The 15,143-nt window shown below is 37.4% G+C and overlaps 1 protein-coding gene across 3 annotated transcripts in view; it reads right to left on the reverse strand.

The window, feature by feature from the left end:
- Positions 1-3,144: 3,144 nt before the first annotated feature.
- The window catches only part of LOC112050297 (high mobility group nucleosome-binding domain-containing protein 5), a 36,915-nt gene continuing 24,916 nt past the window's right edge, over positions 3,145-15,143 (reverse strand). For 2 of the 3 annotated variants that reach the window (XM_024088532.2, XM_024088530.2), the window contains exons 10-11: positions 14,129-14,304; positions 3,145-12,086 (exon numbers count right to left, since the gene is read on the reverse strand). In XM_024088532.2, the coding sequence (XP_023944300.2) occupies positions 11,925-12,086; positions 14,129-14,304 (338 nt within the window). In that variant the 3' untranslated portion in view covers positions 3,145-11,924. The remainder of the gene's footprint in view (positions 12,087-14,128; positions 14,305-15,143) is intronic. The other variant, XM_024088531.2, reaches the window with a different exon arrangement.

A 15,143-nucleotide genomic window follows, 5' to 3' on the forward strand; every position in this document is an offset into this window, starting at 1 on the left:
CATTGATGACACTTAAGTTGTTAACTAAGAAATGTAATTCTAAGATTTTTGTCAAACGTGCTTACAATCGCACGTCTGACTTTGTAACGAAAACATACATTAGACCTAATTCGCGGCGAGCAAGTTCGCTTTGAAGTTGCAATATGAACTACGCAAGTATAATAGTCTCGCTGAGAACTAATTTAAACAACTTCTCAGAAAACGAGGTGATGATTATGTAGTGTAACATAATCATCACCTCGTTTTCTGAGAAGTTGTGCGTGCTTGTCTATTCAATATTTTAAAGCGATAAAGTTTGTGAGGTTGTAGAGGTGTATCTGGATCTACTAAACCAAATTAACCAAAAATTCTCATATCAATAGAAAACCACGCTATTTGTGAGTATATGTATATACCATAAGCTGTGTTATATTCGTAATTCCAATTTCTCAGAAGAACCTAAAGTTCTCGGGTAACGTTAGCCAGTCCTTACCGGCAAGCGATTTAACGTTCCAGTTCTATATCGTGTACAAACCGAAAGGGTGTGGATTTTCATCCTCCTCACAAGTCAAGTGAGATTGTAGATATGGGCTAACTGTATAGAATAAAAAAAGTTTTATCAGTAAGTTAGTTACAAGTAAAAGCGCCTGATATTCAACGACTACATAACGACATTTAGTCGTATCGTCGTCGTGTCGTACATTGTAAGTCACAGTAACGGTTCACAAGCCCATAAATAATAGTTCAAGCGTCAAACAAGTCTATAACATACGTCACAGATTTTTAACGAGCAAAGGAATTCGAAAGTCCTGGCAGGTTGAACACCCGCTAATGTATACAAAAACTTGATTTTTTTTGACTCGAGTATGGTCATAATTAAGACAACTTAGTACTTAAATTATTTTTCAATATAACATCTGTAAGAATACAGTAAAGTTGAGCCAAAAATGGCAGAATACCTATCCCGATCCATTAAATATACCATCAAGATACTTATTTCAGCTATACTATTCATCATCACTACTATCAGGTACCGTGATAGCCCAGTGAATACGACCTGTCTCCGATTCCGGAGGATGTGGGTTCGAATCCGGTCCGGGGCATGCACCTCTAACTTTTCAGTTGTGTGCATTTTAAGACATTAAATATCACGTGTCTCAAACGGTGAAGGAAAACATCGTGAGGAAACCTGCATACCAGAGAATTTTCTTAACTCCCTGCGTGTGTGAAGTCTGCCAATCCGCTTTGGGCCAGCGTGGTGGATTATTGGCCTAACCCCTTTCATTCTGAAAGGAGACTCGAGCTCAGCAATGAGCCGAATATGGGTTGATGATGATCAGCATTTTTAAAAGCTTTATAATGGTCTAAGATTCAGCATTAAAAATATGTACTACCCTCATTTGTTATTTACTAGGTTTTACCCGCGTGGTTCCCGTTCCCGTGGGAATACCGGGATAATATATAGCCTATAGCCTTCCTCGATAAACGGGCTAACTAACACTGAAAGAATTTTTCAAATTGGACCAGTACTTTCTGAGATTAGCGCGTCCAAGCAGATAAACAAACTCTTAAGCTTTATAATATTAGTAGATACTTAACAAATACTTACCAAATTGGTACTTAACAACAGACAAAAAAAATGACATATTAGACGACTGAATATAGTAATGGTCCGCTGTGTAAAGATAGCGAATAGTTTTTCGGGAAAATCGAAGGAATCACATGTAGCTGTTGTATTTTCATTGCTTGCATTTAAGAGTTTTATTGCATAAAGTAGAATATATTCTATTCAATAATCTATTGATTCTGTGAAGGTGCATAAGTTAAGTGGATGTTGCACAAGAGTGTTTTTCTCGGTAAACTCTCAAAAGTTTTAGTAAGGTTGCCTTCGCCTTACTTACATTGCATGCCATGACTTTACTAGGATTGACTGACTGCCAACGATGGACAATGTATGTAACTATATTTGACTACTTTCGCCTTATTGTGGCTTTGACGGCCTCCGTGGCGCAGTGGTATTGAGAATCCTCAAAACGGAAGTCCTGGCTTCGATCCCCGGCTGAGCCGATTGAGATTTACTCAATTGGTCCAGGTCTAGCTGATGGGAGGCTTCAGCCGTGGCTAGTTACCACTCTACCGGCAAAGACGTACTGCCAAGCGATTTAGCGTTCCGGTACGATTTCGTGTAGAAACCGAAAGGGGGTGTAGATTTCATCCTACTTCTAGTTAATCCACTTTCATCTTAGACTGCATCATCACTTACCATCAGGTGAGATTGTAGTCAAGGGCTAACTTGTAAAGAATAAAAAACTGACTGGCTAAATGTATTGCAAAGCCATATTGAAACAAAAAAAGGATAGCAACAACAGCTCTTAAACCATACTCAGAGGCACAATTATCCGCCCTCTTTAATATGACGCGAGTATATAAAGTGGGCGGATAATTATGCCTCCGACTATACAGGGTGATTCGGTCTTTAGTGCGGATAATTTTTCGTGGTTCTGTATCCTTAATAGAATATAAATCTACAAACAGTTCGATACATTTTATGTAATTTTTTTTTTTAATTTATGTCTCTAAAATAACAAAATAATGTACATATTATTACTAAACAAGATATATTCAGCTTAAAAGTGATCTGGTGACGTTCTTTAGGTATCAAACGAAAATAAAATAAACGCACAATAGGGTGACCCTAAAATTCTGTTTAAAAGTAAATAACTTTAGCTAACGATAATTTTGTTATTTTTGAGTTAAAAAAAAAAGAAAAAGTACGTGATCATTAAATTTTGTTTATGTACAAAATATAAAAATATCCGCACTAAAAAAATTTTCTTCCTGTATTATCATATCCACAGAACAGACAACGCTAAAAGCGTTGCAAGAGGGCGTGGACCGCGTACACCCGGGTGTGCGGAACTACGCAAGCGTGTCCGCGCATGTACTAGCAGTCTTGTTTCGTTCTGTGACAAAAGGAATAAATAATATTCAACTATAAAGAAAGGGTGACATATTTAATTTTTCACTAAATATTAAACAGCCATTTAGGCCACGCCCCACGGTACGCTGGTTTCAGTAAAAAGAATTGGCACTTTATAAATCTAGTTACCTCTTAAATCTGTGATCATGTCAATTGCAGATCAGTGATTGAAATAAAACACATAATTTATAATATTTCTATATTTATTCTAAATAAAAAAATCAATACAATATTTTTGTACACGATTATTGATATCATTTGCACATGTATCGTCTGCATCTTCGGTACATCGTATTCGATATTTTTTGGGAAGATTGCACAGGTCGCACAACTATATTGAACTTAATTACTTTATTTAACAAAACTTATTCTAAGACTTAACATAATTTCGAGATTAACAGGTTCAGTTTGCATCAGTTCTATACACTGTCATATTTTTAACCGACTTACAAAAAGGAGGAGGTTCTACATTCGGCTGTACGTATGTTTCAGTGGATTGGCTCCGCCTTCAAATTAATCACATAGGTGAGATGTTATTTTTTGCTTTTTAGTTTAAGTTAATTTTTGAGTTGGAAGTCGGTTGAATTTTTTTCATTAAAAATTTTATAAAGTTTAATACTCAGGTATTTTTAATGTGAAGATTTTAAAAGACAAACCAATATAAATTCGGTTTTTAACCGAGTCTCAAAAAGGCGCCGGTTCTATGTTATGTATTTATAGTTAAAATAGCAAACCCACAGTTTCACCCACATAGTTGCCATTCCCGGTAGGGTTGCCAGGTCGCCAAGCCCAATAGCCGGACAGACTAGTCCGGACTAGGCCGGACATTAGGGTGAAAAGGCCGGACACATTTTTGAGGATTTTGTCTCTGTAGGTTACGACAAAAAAAGTTTGTAAAATGAGCTTCTATGACTATTATTATAAATTAAATATTATCGATCTCCTATTAAAAAGTGGATGCACAATCAGCGACCAAAAAACGTCCCCACTCAATGAGTGGCAAACACAACTTCTTGGCACTCAATTCAAGTAGTCGCATTTGCAAATTCAACCTTAAATTCAATCCTTAAGGTTGAATTTGCTCTCCATTTGGTATTATATTGAATACTGGACTATATTTAAAGGCTTTTAAGTATAACTTTTTTTTTACCAATAATCCTAAAACTGTAAAGCAAAATTGGCCAGTTTTTAAGTGACATTTTGTACATGATTGTGCGTCCTTTTATTATAAGAGGTCAATGTTAAATATAAATAAAATCGAACCAGTTTTAGTATAATTGTTATTAATCATTCAAATAAAGTCATTAGTCAAAATTAAGTTCTAGAATTGCCTAGCCTAGCAAAAGCCGGACGTAGTTTGTTTTGGCCGGACACGCAATCAAAAAGCTTGACTATGTCCAGCTTTATCCAGACGCCTGGCAACGTGGGAATATGATGATAAGTATAGTCCATGTTACTCGATGATACAGTCGCTTTTCGTAAGAAAAATTTTTTTTAAAAATCCGCCCAGTCTTTTTGTAATCTATTCACAACAAACAAATAAAACAAATCACTCTTTGTAAAATAAGGTAAATATATTGTTTTTTGAGAAATTCTATAGTATGGATTTCCCTCCAAAAGTTCGAGTTACCGGGTTCTTTTAAATGATTCTTTGGTAGCGAGGTAACTAGGCGCGACCGAAACGACTATTAGACAAAAATGACTATCAACAACAATATTGAACCGATGTAAAACCGAACGAATAATCTCCATACAGTACTGCGATTTAAATAATGTGCTTTCGGCAAAAGTAGGTAGGTAATTTTGAATACTAATCGAAAAATAATAATTATATTGTAATAACTCAGTTATCAACAAGAGAAGTATCGTATTATAAATAGTAATCCTATTATAAAATTTATGCAAACATTGCCGAGACCATGATGGACTATATTAACCTGTGATGGTCAGATCTACGGCATTAAAAAAAATAATTGTCAGCCCATGCTTCTAACCACGATTTTCTACTATACTTCAGCTTTTATAAAGGAAATGTAAAAAAGTAAATATTGATTGCTCTTATTACCTTTTTTTTTTAATTATTTACAAGTTAGCCCTTGACTACAATCTCACCTGATGGTAAGTGATGATGCAGTCTAAGATGGAAGCGGTCTAACTTGTTAGGAGGAGGATGAAAATCCACACCCCTTTCGGTTTCTACACGGCATCGTACCGGAACGCTAAATCGCTTGGCGGTACGTCTTTGCCGGTAGGGTGGTAACTAGCCACGGCCGAAGCCTCCCACCAGCCAGACCTGGACAAATTAAGAAAATCTCAATCTGCCTAGCCGGGGATCGAACCCAGGACCTCCGTCTTGTAAATCCACCGCGCATACCACTGCGCCACGGAGGCCGTCAAACCTCTTCTTAGAGTCCACAAAGGTCCACACCCAGCTGGCCTATTCACTAATTTCGTCTTTATGTCTTTATCTTTCATAATTTTTCGACAACCTATTAAAATATATATTAAATCAACTTTTTTTTTTTTTTTTTTTTTTTTCAGGAGTAAAAAAATCCTCATGGACATCCTGAACCGGATAGTGCCGGACTCCTACCGGCTAAAAAAAGCCCCTCCTGACCCCAAGGCGTTGGTGTTCCTGCCAATTCGACCTACCACCAACACCCCTGTCTATGTATCACCGAGCTCTATTTCTTTCACTTTCGTCCTTCTCTTTACACTTTATAATTCCTTCCAGATAAAAACTTATAGCTTCCCATTTCTCCTTCGTCTCCAGCATTATGCTGGTTAGATTTCCAACTTCTATTTTGCTCCCAACTTGACGTTTTACTATTTCTCTCTGTTGTTCAAAATTTGGGCAGTGAAATATAGCGTGTTCCGCATCATCTTCCCCTGGGCAGTACATGCATTCAGCGGAATCTCTTTTTTTTATGCGTTTCAGGTACTGCATAAAGACTCCGTGCCCTGTGAAGCACTGTGTCATCCAGAATGTTAGGTGTCCATGCTTTCTATTCACCCACCCCTGTATGTCGTAAATCAGTCTGTGAGTCCAGCGCCCACTTGTTGACTGGTCCCACTCATTTTGCCACTTCTGTAGTGTAGTGTCCCTAGCTTTATTTCTTTCCTCTGGCAGTTGTCCGTACGTGGATGTCCGTTCGTGAGCCAGCAGGTGAGCTGGTATGAGGTTCGCTAAAACGAGGGCAGCATCGGTGGCGATGGTTTTGTATGCACAACACGTTCTTAAAGCCATTATTCTTTGGGCACTCAGCACTGTCCTTTTATAGATTTCTTTATCCAATGCTGTTGCCCATACTGGTGCTGCATACATTATTGTAGACTGCATTGCCAGAGCCAGTGTCCTTCGTTTCCCTGAGCTGGGCCCGCGAGTGTTTGGTAAAATCGTGCTGAGGGCCCTTGTGGTTTTTTGGGCTTTCTTACACGCTTTATTTATGTGTTTACCAAAGTTAAGACTTGTGTCAAGAATCACTCCCAGGTAAGTGATGTTAGGGGCTGGTATTACCTCTGTAGTTCCACATTTAAAGACGTTGTCCCTATTCAGCCTTCTATTAAAAATAATAGCCACGGTCTTTTCGGGTGCTATCTCTAACTCATTGTACTCCATCCAGAGCATTATGTTGTAAAGGGTCTCGTTACCTTTTCTAATTAGGTCTTCAGCATTTTTAGCAGTCACTGAAATTGCTAAGTCATCCGCATAGCATATTAACTTGACACCCTCCGGCACTTCCACTGACATTACGTCATTGTACATTATGTTCCAGAGAGTTGGACCGAGTACGGACCCTTGCGGTACGCCCCCACCGATCTTGACTTGGACTCCCTTTTTAATTTGTATATATCTATGCTCTAGATAGTCCATTATGGTGTTTGTTATGTAACTACTAATTTGCCGTTTTTTAAGTTTATATACTATTTTCGGCCAGGATGCCGTGTTAAATGCGTTACGAACATCTACCAGTACTAGGCTGTTCCAATGATTATTCTTTTGTGCCTGTCTTGCTAATCTTATCACTTCCTTTAATGCGTCAATCGTAGTCCTTCCTTTTCTGAAGCCGTATTGGTTTTCATGTAGACCTCCATTTTTTTCGACCTCATGTATGAGCCTAGTGTTCAAAAGTGTCTCATATACTTTGGCTAGGATGTTGATCAGGCAGATAAGAAATGACATCTACCTACTGTAGTTGAGAAATGACATCTACCTACTGTATGATATCCACGAATGGTTGTCAGTAGGCACTGGCTGACATTTATTACATAGACTCTCAATTTCTTATTTGACGAATAAAGATTTTTTCATTTTTCATTTTTCAATTTCGTATACGTCAACTTTACGTCAAAGTTAGTGAATTAATCTGCTGGTCCTTAAAAACTTACTACATTAAAAACACAGTTGCAAGTAACTTACCTATGGTAGGAACATGGTCTTTTTTTTTTTTTTTTTTTTTTTTTTTTTTTTTTTTTTTTTTTTTTTTTTTTTTTTTTTTTTTTCAGGGAGGAAAAAAATCCCTCCGGACTTCTGCCGACAGTCGGCAGGGTATGTCCGACTTGCACGGACTAAAAATAACCTTCCCTGGACTCCATGGTCAGCACGGAACCGCTATGCATTTCTTCGTGCTGACCTTCCTGTTGTTTTCTTTCACTCTCTCTCTTTTGTTCTGTCTCTTTTTCCTCCCTTCTTTTCATTGTGGTTCGTAGCATATGGGCGTACTTCTGCCACTGCTCCTCACTTGACAGCATACGTGAGATGAGGTTACTTGCGTTTACTCCCTCATTAGTACCTTCAGCGGCTGCTCTTACATCTGTGGTACCTGGGCATTCAAACAGTGCGTGCCTCGGCGTAGGAACATGGTCTGACTTATAATAAAATTACGAAGATCTGGCCATTCCAGACTCAAATCTACAATTTAAATCGTAGTACTGTATATATTTCTTTGCATTCGATTGAACTGGAACTAAAAACTAGTTTTGTCCCATTTAGTTACAGTTGTAAATTGTTTTTTCCATTCCATATTAAAGAACACTATAATTCCACGCAAAAGCGTTTTCGAAAAAAAAATCTATATATTATTTTTTTTATACACGGTCATGTTATCAAATACACAGCTGTATTACAAGTATTGGCTTGCCTAGAACTTTGACTCAGGGCAAGCATTTTACGTAAACGAAACACGGACGAATTATCAATTATAAGTAAATAATCTATCTCGTCTATTAATATGGTACAAAATGGCTGATTTTTTTTTTCAATTTGTTAGCTAGCCCTTGACTACAATCTCACCTGATGGTAAGTGATGATGCAATCTGACATGTAAACGTGCTAACTTGTTAGAAGGAGGATGAAAATCCACATCCCTTTCGGTTTCTACACATCGTACCGGAACGCTTAATCGCTTGGCGCTACGTTTTAGTCGGTAGGGATGTAACTAGGCACGGCCGAAGCCTCCTACCAGCCAAAAAATGATTAAGGAGTAATGCAACAAGAGCGCTTTACAATCGCGTCCAATCTTTGAGCCTCAATAGCTCAACGGTAAGAGCGGTCGTACTCATCGAGGGGTGGTGGTTCGATCCCCGCCCCGTTGGTCTATTGTCGTACCCACTCCTAGCACAGTCTTTCCCGACTAGTTGGAGGGGAATGGGAATATTGGTCATATTTAAAAAGATATAGCAAATCTTCTTTAAAAAAAAATCTACGTCCACTATAGGTGCGTGTAACTTGTGATTGGTTGGACGCCAAGTTAATTCAAACTATTGTGGACGCATTTTGGACACATTTGCTTAGTACAGTTAACAAAGACGTCCAGTTATCAAATATAGTATCGTTTCAGTTAACAAATGTTTGGTTACTTCGTTCATAAACAACGTAAACGTTTGACTCTCCGAAAAAACTGGACCGAATTTAACCATTTTTCACAAATACAAACTACAGAAAGTAACATGGGCTATAATTTATTTTCAAAAATTTGACATAAATCAAATTGCAAAAATCCAAATTAAGCGTGGACGAAGTCATTGAGCGACCGCTAGTAAAATCTAAAAGCTCTGTACTAAATAGTCAACTTTTTTTTATTATTTTATTCTTTATAAGTTCGCCCTTGACCACAACTTGTATATAAATAACATGCCCGTTAAAACAACTTTACAAGTTACTCGATAAAACTTAGCTAAAATAAAATAAAAAGTCCATGTTTAAAATATCGTATTTATAATACTATTCATACAATCTCTATACAAATACTACACTTGTATACATTTTCCTCTCACTCTGTCGTCAGCGATTTGACATGTGAAAGAAGAAGACAAAACATTGTGTAACTACAAAACCCAAGGACGTATATTTAGCTAGATACCGGTTTATCGTTGAATAGTGTTAAATGCAAACGATTATTTTTTGGTACCAACGATGACGTCACAGCTTGCGGTATCTAATTAAATAGTCCGTGATTCATTAGTTCGTCGAGAATATAAAGACTAACTGCATGCAAGTTACAAATAAAACACAATTTTACATAATTTTGCAGCTAGCCTGCAGTTTAGTCACTGCTCATCCACATGGGATAAAACGAAAATGTCTATTCCGAGAATAATTTTATGTGCAAAATTTATGTCAACATTATGTAAAACATACATTTTTGAGACAATCGAATTCCACATTTTAACATCAATAACAATCATCGAAAACAACAACTGTCATCGAAAAACGTAAAAGGCTATTCTAACGTTTAACAAAAGCCGACATGAGACTAAATTTAAATTTCATTTTTATTAACAGTCGAATTACATAATACTTATTTTAAATAAATGTTAAATTTAGTTAATCATTTAAAATTTTAGTTTAAAAAAAAACATTGCAACCTTTTCCAATTTGAGCACGGCATTTTTTACTCCATAGTTTGATATAAATGCTTAGTTAGATAAACCGATAGTAAAAATATAGTTTACGTTAAAATTACCTACATTCTGAGCGTGTAATTCTACAGTTTAACAAAATCAGCTTTTTCGAGACTAATAAATTAAAATATTATATTTATTAACAGTAGAAATACATAATAGTTATACCAAAAAGTAAAACATTGGTAATCATATTGAGAATAAACACTGTAATCTTTTCAAATTGGGCACTCTATATTACACTGATAATAGAAATATTCCACAGTAACATAAATGCTTATTCATTCTTTGCTTTTGAAATTAACGAATTTTACACTCAAGGCATAAAATCAAGCTTTAACAAAATTTAACATTTGATAACACATAGAAAAATTCCACGTAAATACACATTAGATTTGAATTAAGCCCAGATATTTTTTTTGTATACCTTAATGGCTCAGAATACAGAGACCACCAGAAACTCCGCCGTCATTATAAAGCACATATTGTGTCCAAAAATTGTACCTGTATAGTACGTCACACAACACATACATAGACTGACTAACGTGAAATTACACCTAAAAAGAGTAATTTCAACGACTTCATTTCTATGCGCGCTCACATCTTCTAGAGTTTTCTATATTCTGAGATTATTGGTATTTATACATTCATACTTACAACTTTTTTATTGAATGTCAAAATAGTTTACTGCAATCTCACCTGACGTTAAGTGATGATGCAGTCCAAGATGGTGGCTTACTTGGAAGAGGTGCAAGTATACTCTACCCATACCCCTTACGGTTTCTATGCGAAATCATAGTATAACGCTGAATCGCTTAGCGGTGCGTCTTCCCCAGAAGTGACTATATCTTGGCAACTTCGTTCGTAACACTCCCAATGTTCTGCGCGGGCCGGGGGGCGTGTAGCGGTGAACGAAAACCCACGAATACCCCCACTTCCCCGCACGCACGATTTCACAACCGCGCAGTCTTTCCCCCCGTCGCCCGCATATCATGGGAGTGTCATCAACGAAAGTGCCATTTACAATTTGATTTGATTTTGATTTCTTACACAACAAAATAACTTTTGTTATGTAAGAAATCAATTACTTTTTAAAACATTTTTCTTGCATTACCAAATTTAACACTCATTTGTTAAAATTCAGATTTTAACACTCAAATTACATAAAAAAATCCATTATTAAATTCATATTGTATTACCTGATTTGACGGTGACAAAATAAAAAGTACATTTTGTACTGATTCTATTTAAAATAGACTTACAATGTAAAAGGGACTTTAGATATGTTTCACGGAAAGAAGTTGAATGAGAGCTATACATTAATGATTGATGTCTTTGATCTTGATTGTTTTTTTTTTTCATTTTTAACTAATGATTATACTTAATTAATTAATAACCGATTCACTATCACAAATAATAAATGTTTCATGAAAAAATTGCAAAAACGGGATCGAGTTTCTTTTAAATTTTCAAATAATATAACGAGGAGATTACGGGGATGATTTTGGTTAATATATTTATTTATTATTTATTACAGTTATAAAAAACTAAAACTTTTCTGGGTGAACCAAGATCGGTGGGGTTAATAATATGGGGATGAACGGGAATGAAATTTTTTGCAATATTAAATTAAGGGATGAGAGACGGGTTTATATGTAAATAGTTTGCTATGTATCACTTCTAAGGAGTACAACTCTTTTAAATTACACGGCAGTACTGGCTATAAACATATATAAACATCTATTGTGAATTATTGATAATATAATTTATTATTATCGTAATGGGGATGAAAATATTTACATAATTTCGTCCCATTTATCAGGGCAGTACTGGATACATATACAACATCTATTATGAATGATTTAAAATAGAATTCAATATGATCCTGTTGGGGATGAAAATATTTACATAATTTTGTCCCTTTCTCAATTTTTTTATACAACACAATTAAGGATGAACGAGAGAGTATAGAAATCGGTGGGGGATGTAATTATGGAGGATGAATCCCTTTCCGAGAAACATTCTGTCAGTAGATCCCTTGGTTAAGGCGGTATGGTTAAACTTACATGACAACACACCGTTTGGAGTCCCGCTCCGTGTGGGGGTTGACGGGGGTGGGGGGCTCGACGGGGATGACACCGGGGGCTTTGATGGCCTCCGGGTCGAAGGTCTCTGTGGACGCGACCGGTGCGCTCAGCGGGAGGTCTGTGTTGATGCCCACGATCTGTAATGAAGATATAATTAACTAATAATAATAATAATAAAATAATAAAATCTTTATTGACCAAAAATAGATACAAAAAAACCATAACATTGCTTGTGGTCTCCACACTAGATTGATCTGTATCGTGGAGACCAGGTAGGATTTTCTAATGCTTTCCGTTGGACTAGGACTAATTACAAAAAGAAATACATTACTGATGACGCCAACGTATGCTTCGAAAGTGGACTATATTTGGGATTTAAGATGTGATATGGCAGGACTCGGACAGGAACCAGACGGGAATAATAAGGCACATACCTTTGATATCCACTTGCGTTTCCAGCCGACTTCGAGAAGATGACCGACCAACCACTGGTTTATGAGACGTCACCATATATTATGATTGCTCGAGGAATACAGCAATTAAGAAACCCCGAGACAAATGGAAAGTACAGTTTAGGCACACATTTACACTTTTATATAATGTTCACACTGAACGGATGGCTTATAGCATCACCATCCCGAGATGCACTTCGCGTTCACACGTGGCATACTCGATAGTACTTAACGGCTTATATCATCTCCGCGGTAGGTTTCGTACTGTCCGCGCGGGCAGTGTCCATGCAGTGTTGCTAGCCACAATATGGTGTGGCCAGTATATATTGTGCCTTATTTTAAGGTAAGGTTAGGGACTACAGGTTTAATGGTTTAGGAACAGGTAAGGTATAATGAGGTATTAAACGCTGGCGTAACCAATTACAAAAAGGAAAGTAAAGTAAAAAAAGTAAGCAGAAACGTTAGATAGTACACAATTATTTTAGCTTATTTCATATTTGCATTGAGTAATTCTTCAGTGTCTGTATAATTTAAATTTTTTAACCAATTTGTTATTGTTAGACTTGCCTGATTTACTGAGAGGTTGCAAAGATTACAGGACCTTGCAACAAAGTTGTAGACTTTAATTAAAATTATTATATTACTCTTGATTGGTTACATTTATATCTATTAATAGGGATTTCATAGAAAACTTATTTTAAAAGTTATATATTTAATAATTTTTAACCGACTTCAAAAAAAGGAGGAGGTTATCAATTCGTCGGAATCTTTTTTTCAACCGTCAAAAACGCTGTCATCCAGTGGGACGTCACGATGTTACTTAATGTTCACTAAATTAGTAAACGTTACACTATTTACTTATTGTTCGTGTCGTTTACACCCGTCTGCCGCTAGATGGCTCTGATACGGTTTTAGCTCACGCTTACGTAGTATTTTTGTTTATTATTATACAGTTTACTTTGTAAATGTGTGTGAAATGTACGTGATATAGTAGTTTATTGAATAAAGGTCTCACCTCAGCGGCGCGTCTGGCCGGCAGCGGCGTGGACGCCATGCGGAAGGGTTTGGCGAGGTGCTCCAGTAAACGCGCGCATTTGCCACATCATACCTCTGCCCATTTATTGTTTGAGTTACTTACACCTGTCTGCCGCTAGATGGCGCTCTTACGGTTTTAGCTCACGCTTATGTAGTATTTTTGTTTATTTTGTAAATGTGTGTGTAGTGTACGTGCTATAATACTTCGTTCGTTGGCTCACCTCAGCGGCGCGTCTGGCCGGCAGCGGCGTGGACGCCATGCGGAAGGGCTAGACGAGTCACTCCAGTAAACGCGCGCGTTTGCCACGTCATACCTCTGCCCCACGCGAGCGAGGACTCATCTATTTACACCCATTTGCCGCTAGATGGCGCTGTTACGGTTTTAGCTCACGCTTATGTAGTATTTTTGTTTATTTTGTAAATGTGTGTGTAGTGTACGTGCTATAATACTTCGTTCGTTGGCTCACCTCAGCGGCGCGTCTGGCCGGCAGCGGCGTGGACGCCATGCGGAAGGGCTAGACGAGTCACTCCAGTAAACGCGCGCGTTTGCCACGTCATACCTCTGCCCCACGCGAGCGAGGACTCATCTATTTACACCCATTTGCCGCTAGATGGCGCTGATACGGTTTTAGCTCACGCTTACATAGTGTTTTTGTTTATTTTGTAAATGTGTGTGTAGTGTATGTGCTCACCTCAGCGGCGCGTCTGGCCGGCAGCGGCGTGGACGCCATGCGGAAGGGCTTGGCGAGGCGCTCGAGCAGGCGCGCGCGTTTGCCGCGCTCCTCGTCGGCGGGCGGCGCGTCGTCGCGCGACGGCTTGCGCTTGCGGCCCACCACCGTGCCCGTCGGTCGGCTCGGCTGCTCCGCTACTAAAAAAAAAATCAAAAATTCATTTATTTCAAGTATACAAGCACTTTTGATACGTCAGTTAACTATTTGTAAAGATTCTACCACCGGTTCGGATGGCAGATTCTGCTGAGAAGATACCGGCAAGAAACTCAACAATACAATTACAATTTATGACAACATTACAATTTCTTATAGTTTTACTTCCTGTGTGAAGGTGGAAGCTGATCCAACGGCCTCCAAGCATCTTTGTCATTAAGGAACTCATCAATGGTGTAGTAACCTCGACTAAGCAAATGTTTTTTAACACATTGCTTAATGTTATGCATTGACAGGTCCATCACAGTCTTGGGATCTTGTTATAGAAGAGTACACAATAATGTGCTGCAATAATCATCAGGTTATCATAATGATCAGCATATTTGCTATGGTCTCAGACCAACTATTGTATAGGACCTGCCTCGTTATACGTTAATTTTCTGTCAAAGTATATGGTCGATTATAAAAACTGTCTCTATAGCATCGATGTTTCATAGTTGTAATCGTGTTCGTCGGATAAAGAGCTCCGTAAAAATATCTTTTTGTGTAGTTGAATAATTTAAAAAACGGGCAAATACTTATAATTTAATAAAAGATGTATACCAACTTGATCTAAGCAACAATGATCTAAGCTTGTTTTCTTTTGTCAACTTTGTTGTTAAAACTGAAGATAGAAAATGCATGTCATTTCATACCCAATTTATTTAAAATTATGTATTGTTGTTTTAGAAAATGTCATTCAAAAGTCATGAAATATTTAATTGTTCTAAGCTTATTAATCAAAGAAGATGTCCATTTTAGGTTAAAGGACTGGCAAGCTTTC

Source organism: Bicyclus anynana, chromosome 24, assembly GCF_947172395.1.
Source record: "Bicyclus anynana chromosome 24, ilBicAnyn1.1, whole genome shotgun sequence".
NCBI lineage: Eukaryota > Metazoa > Arthropoda > Insecta > Lepidoptera > Nymphalidae > Bicyclus > Bicyclus anynana.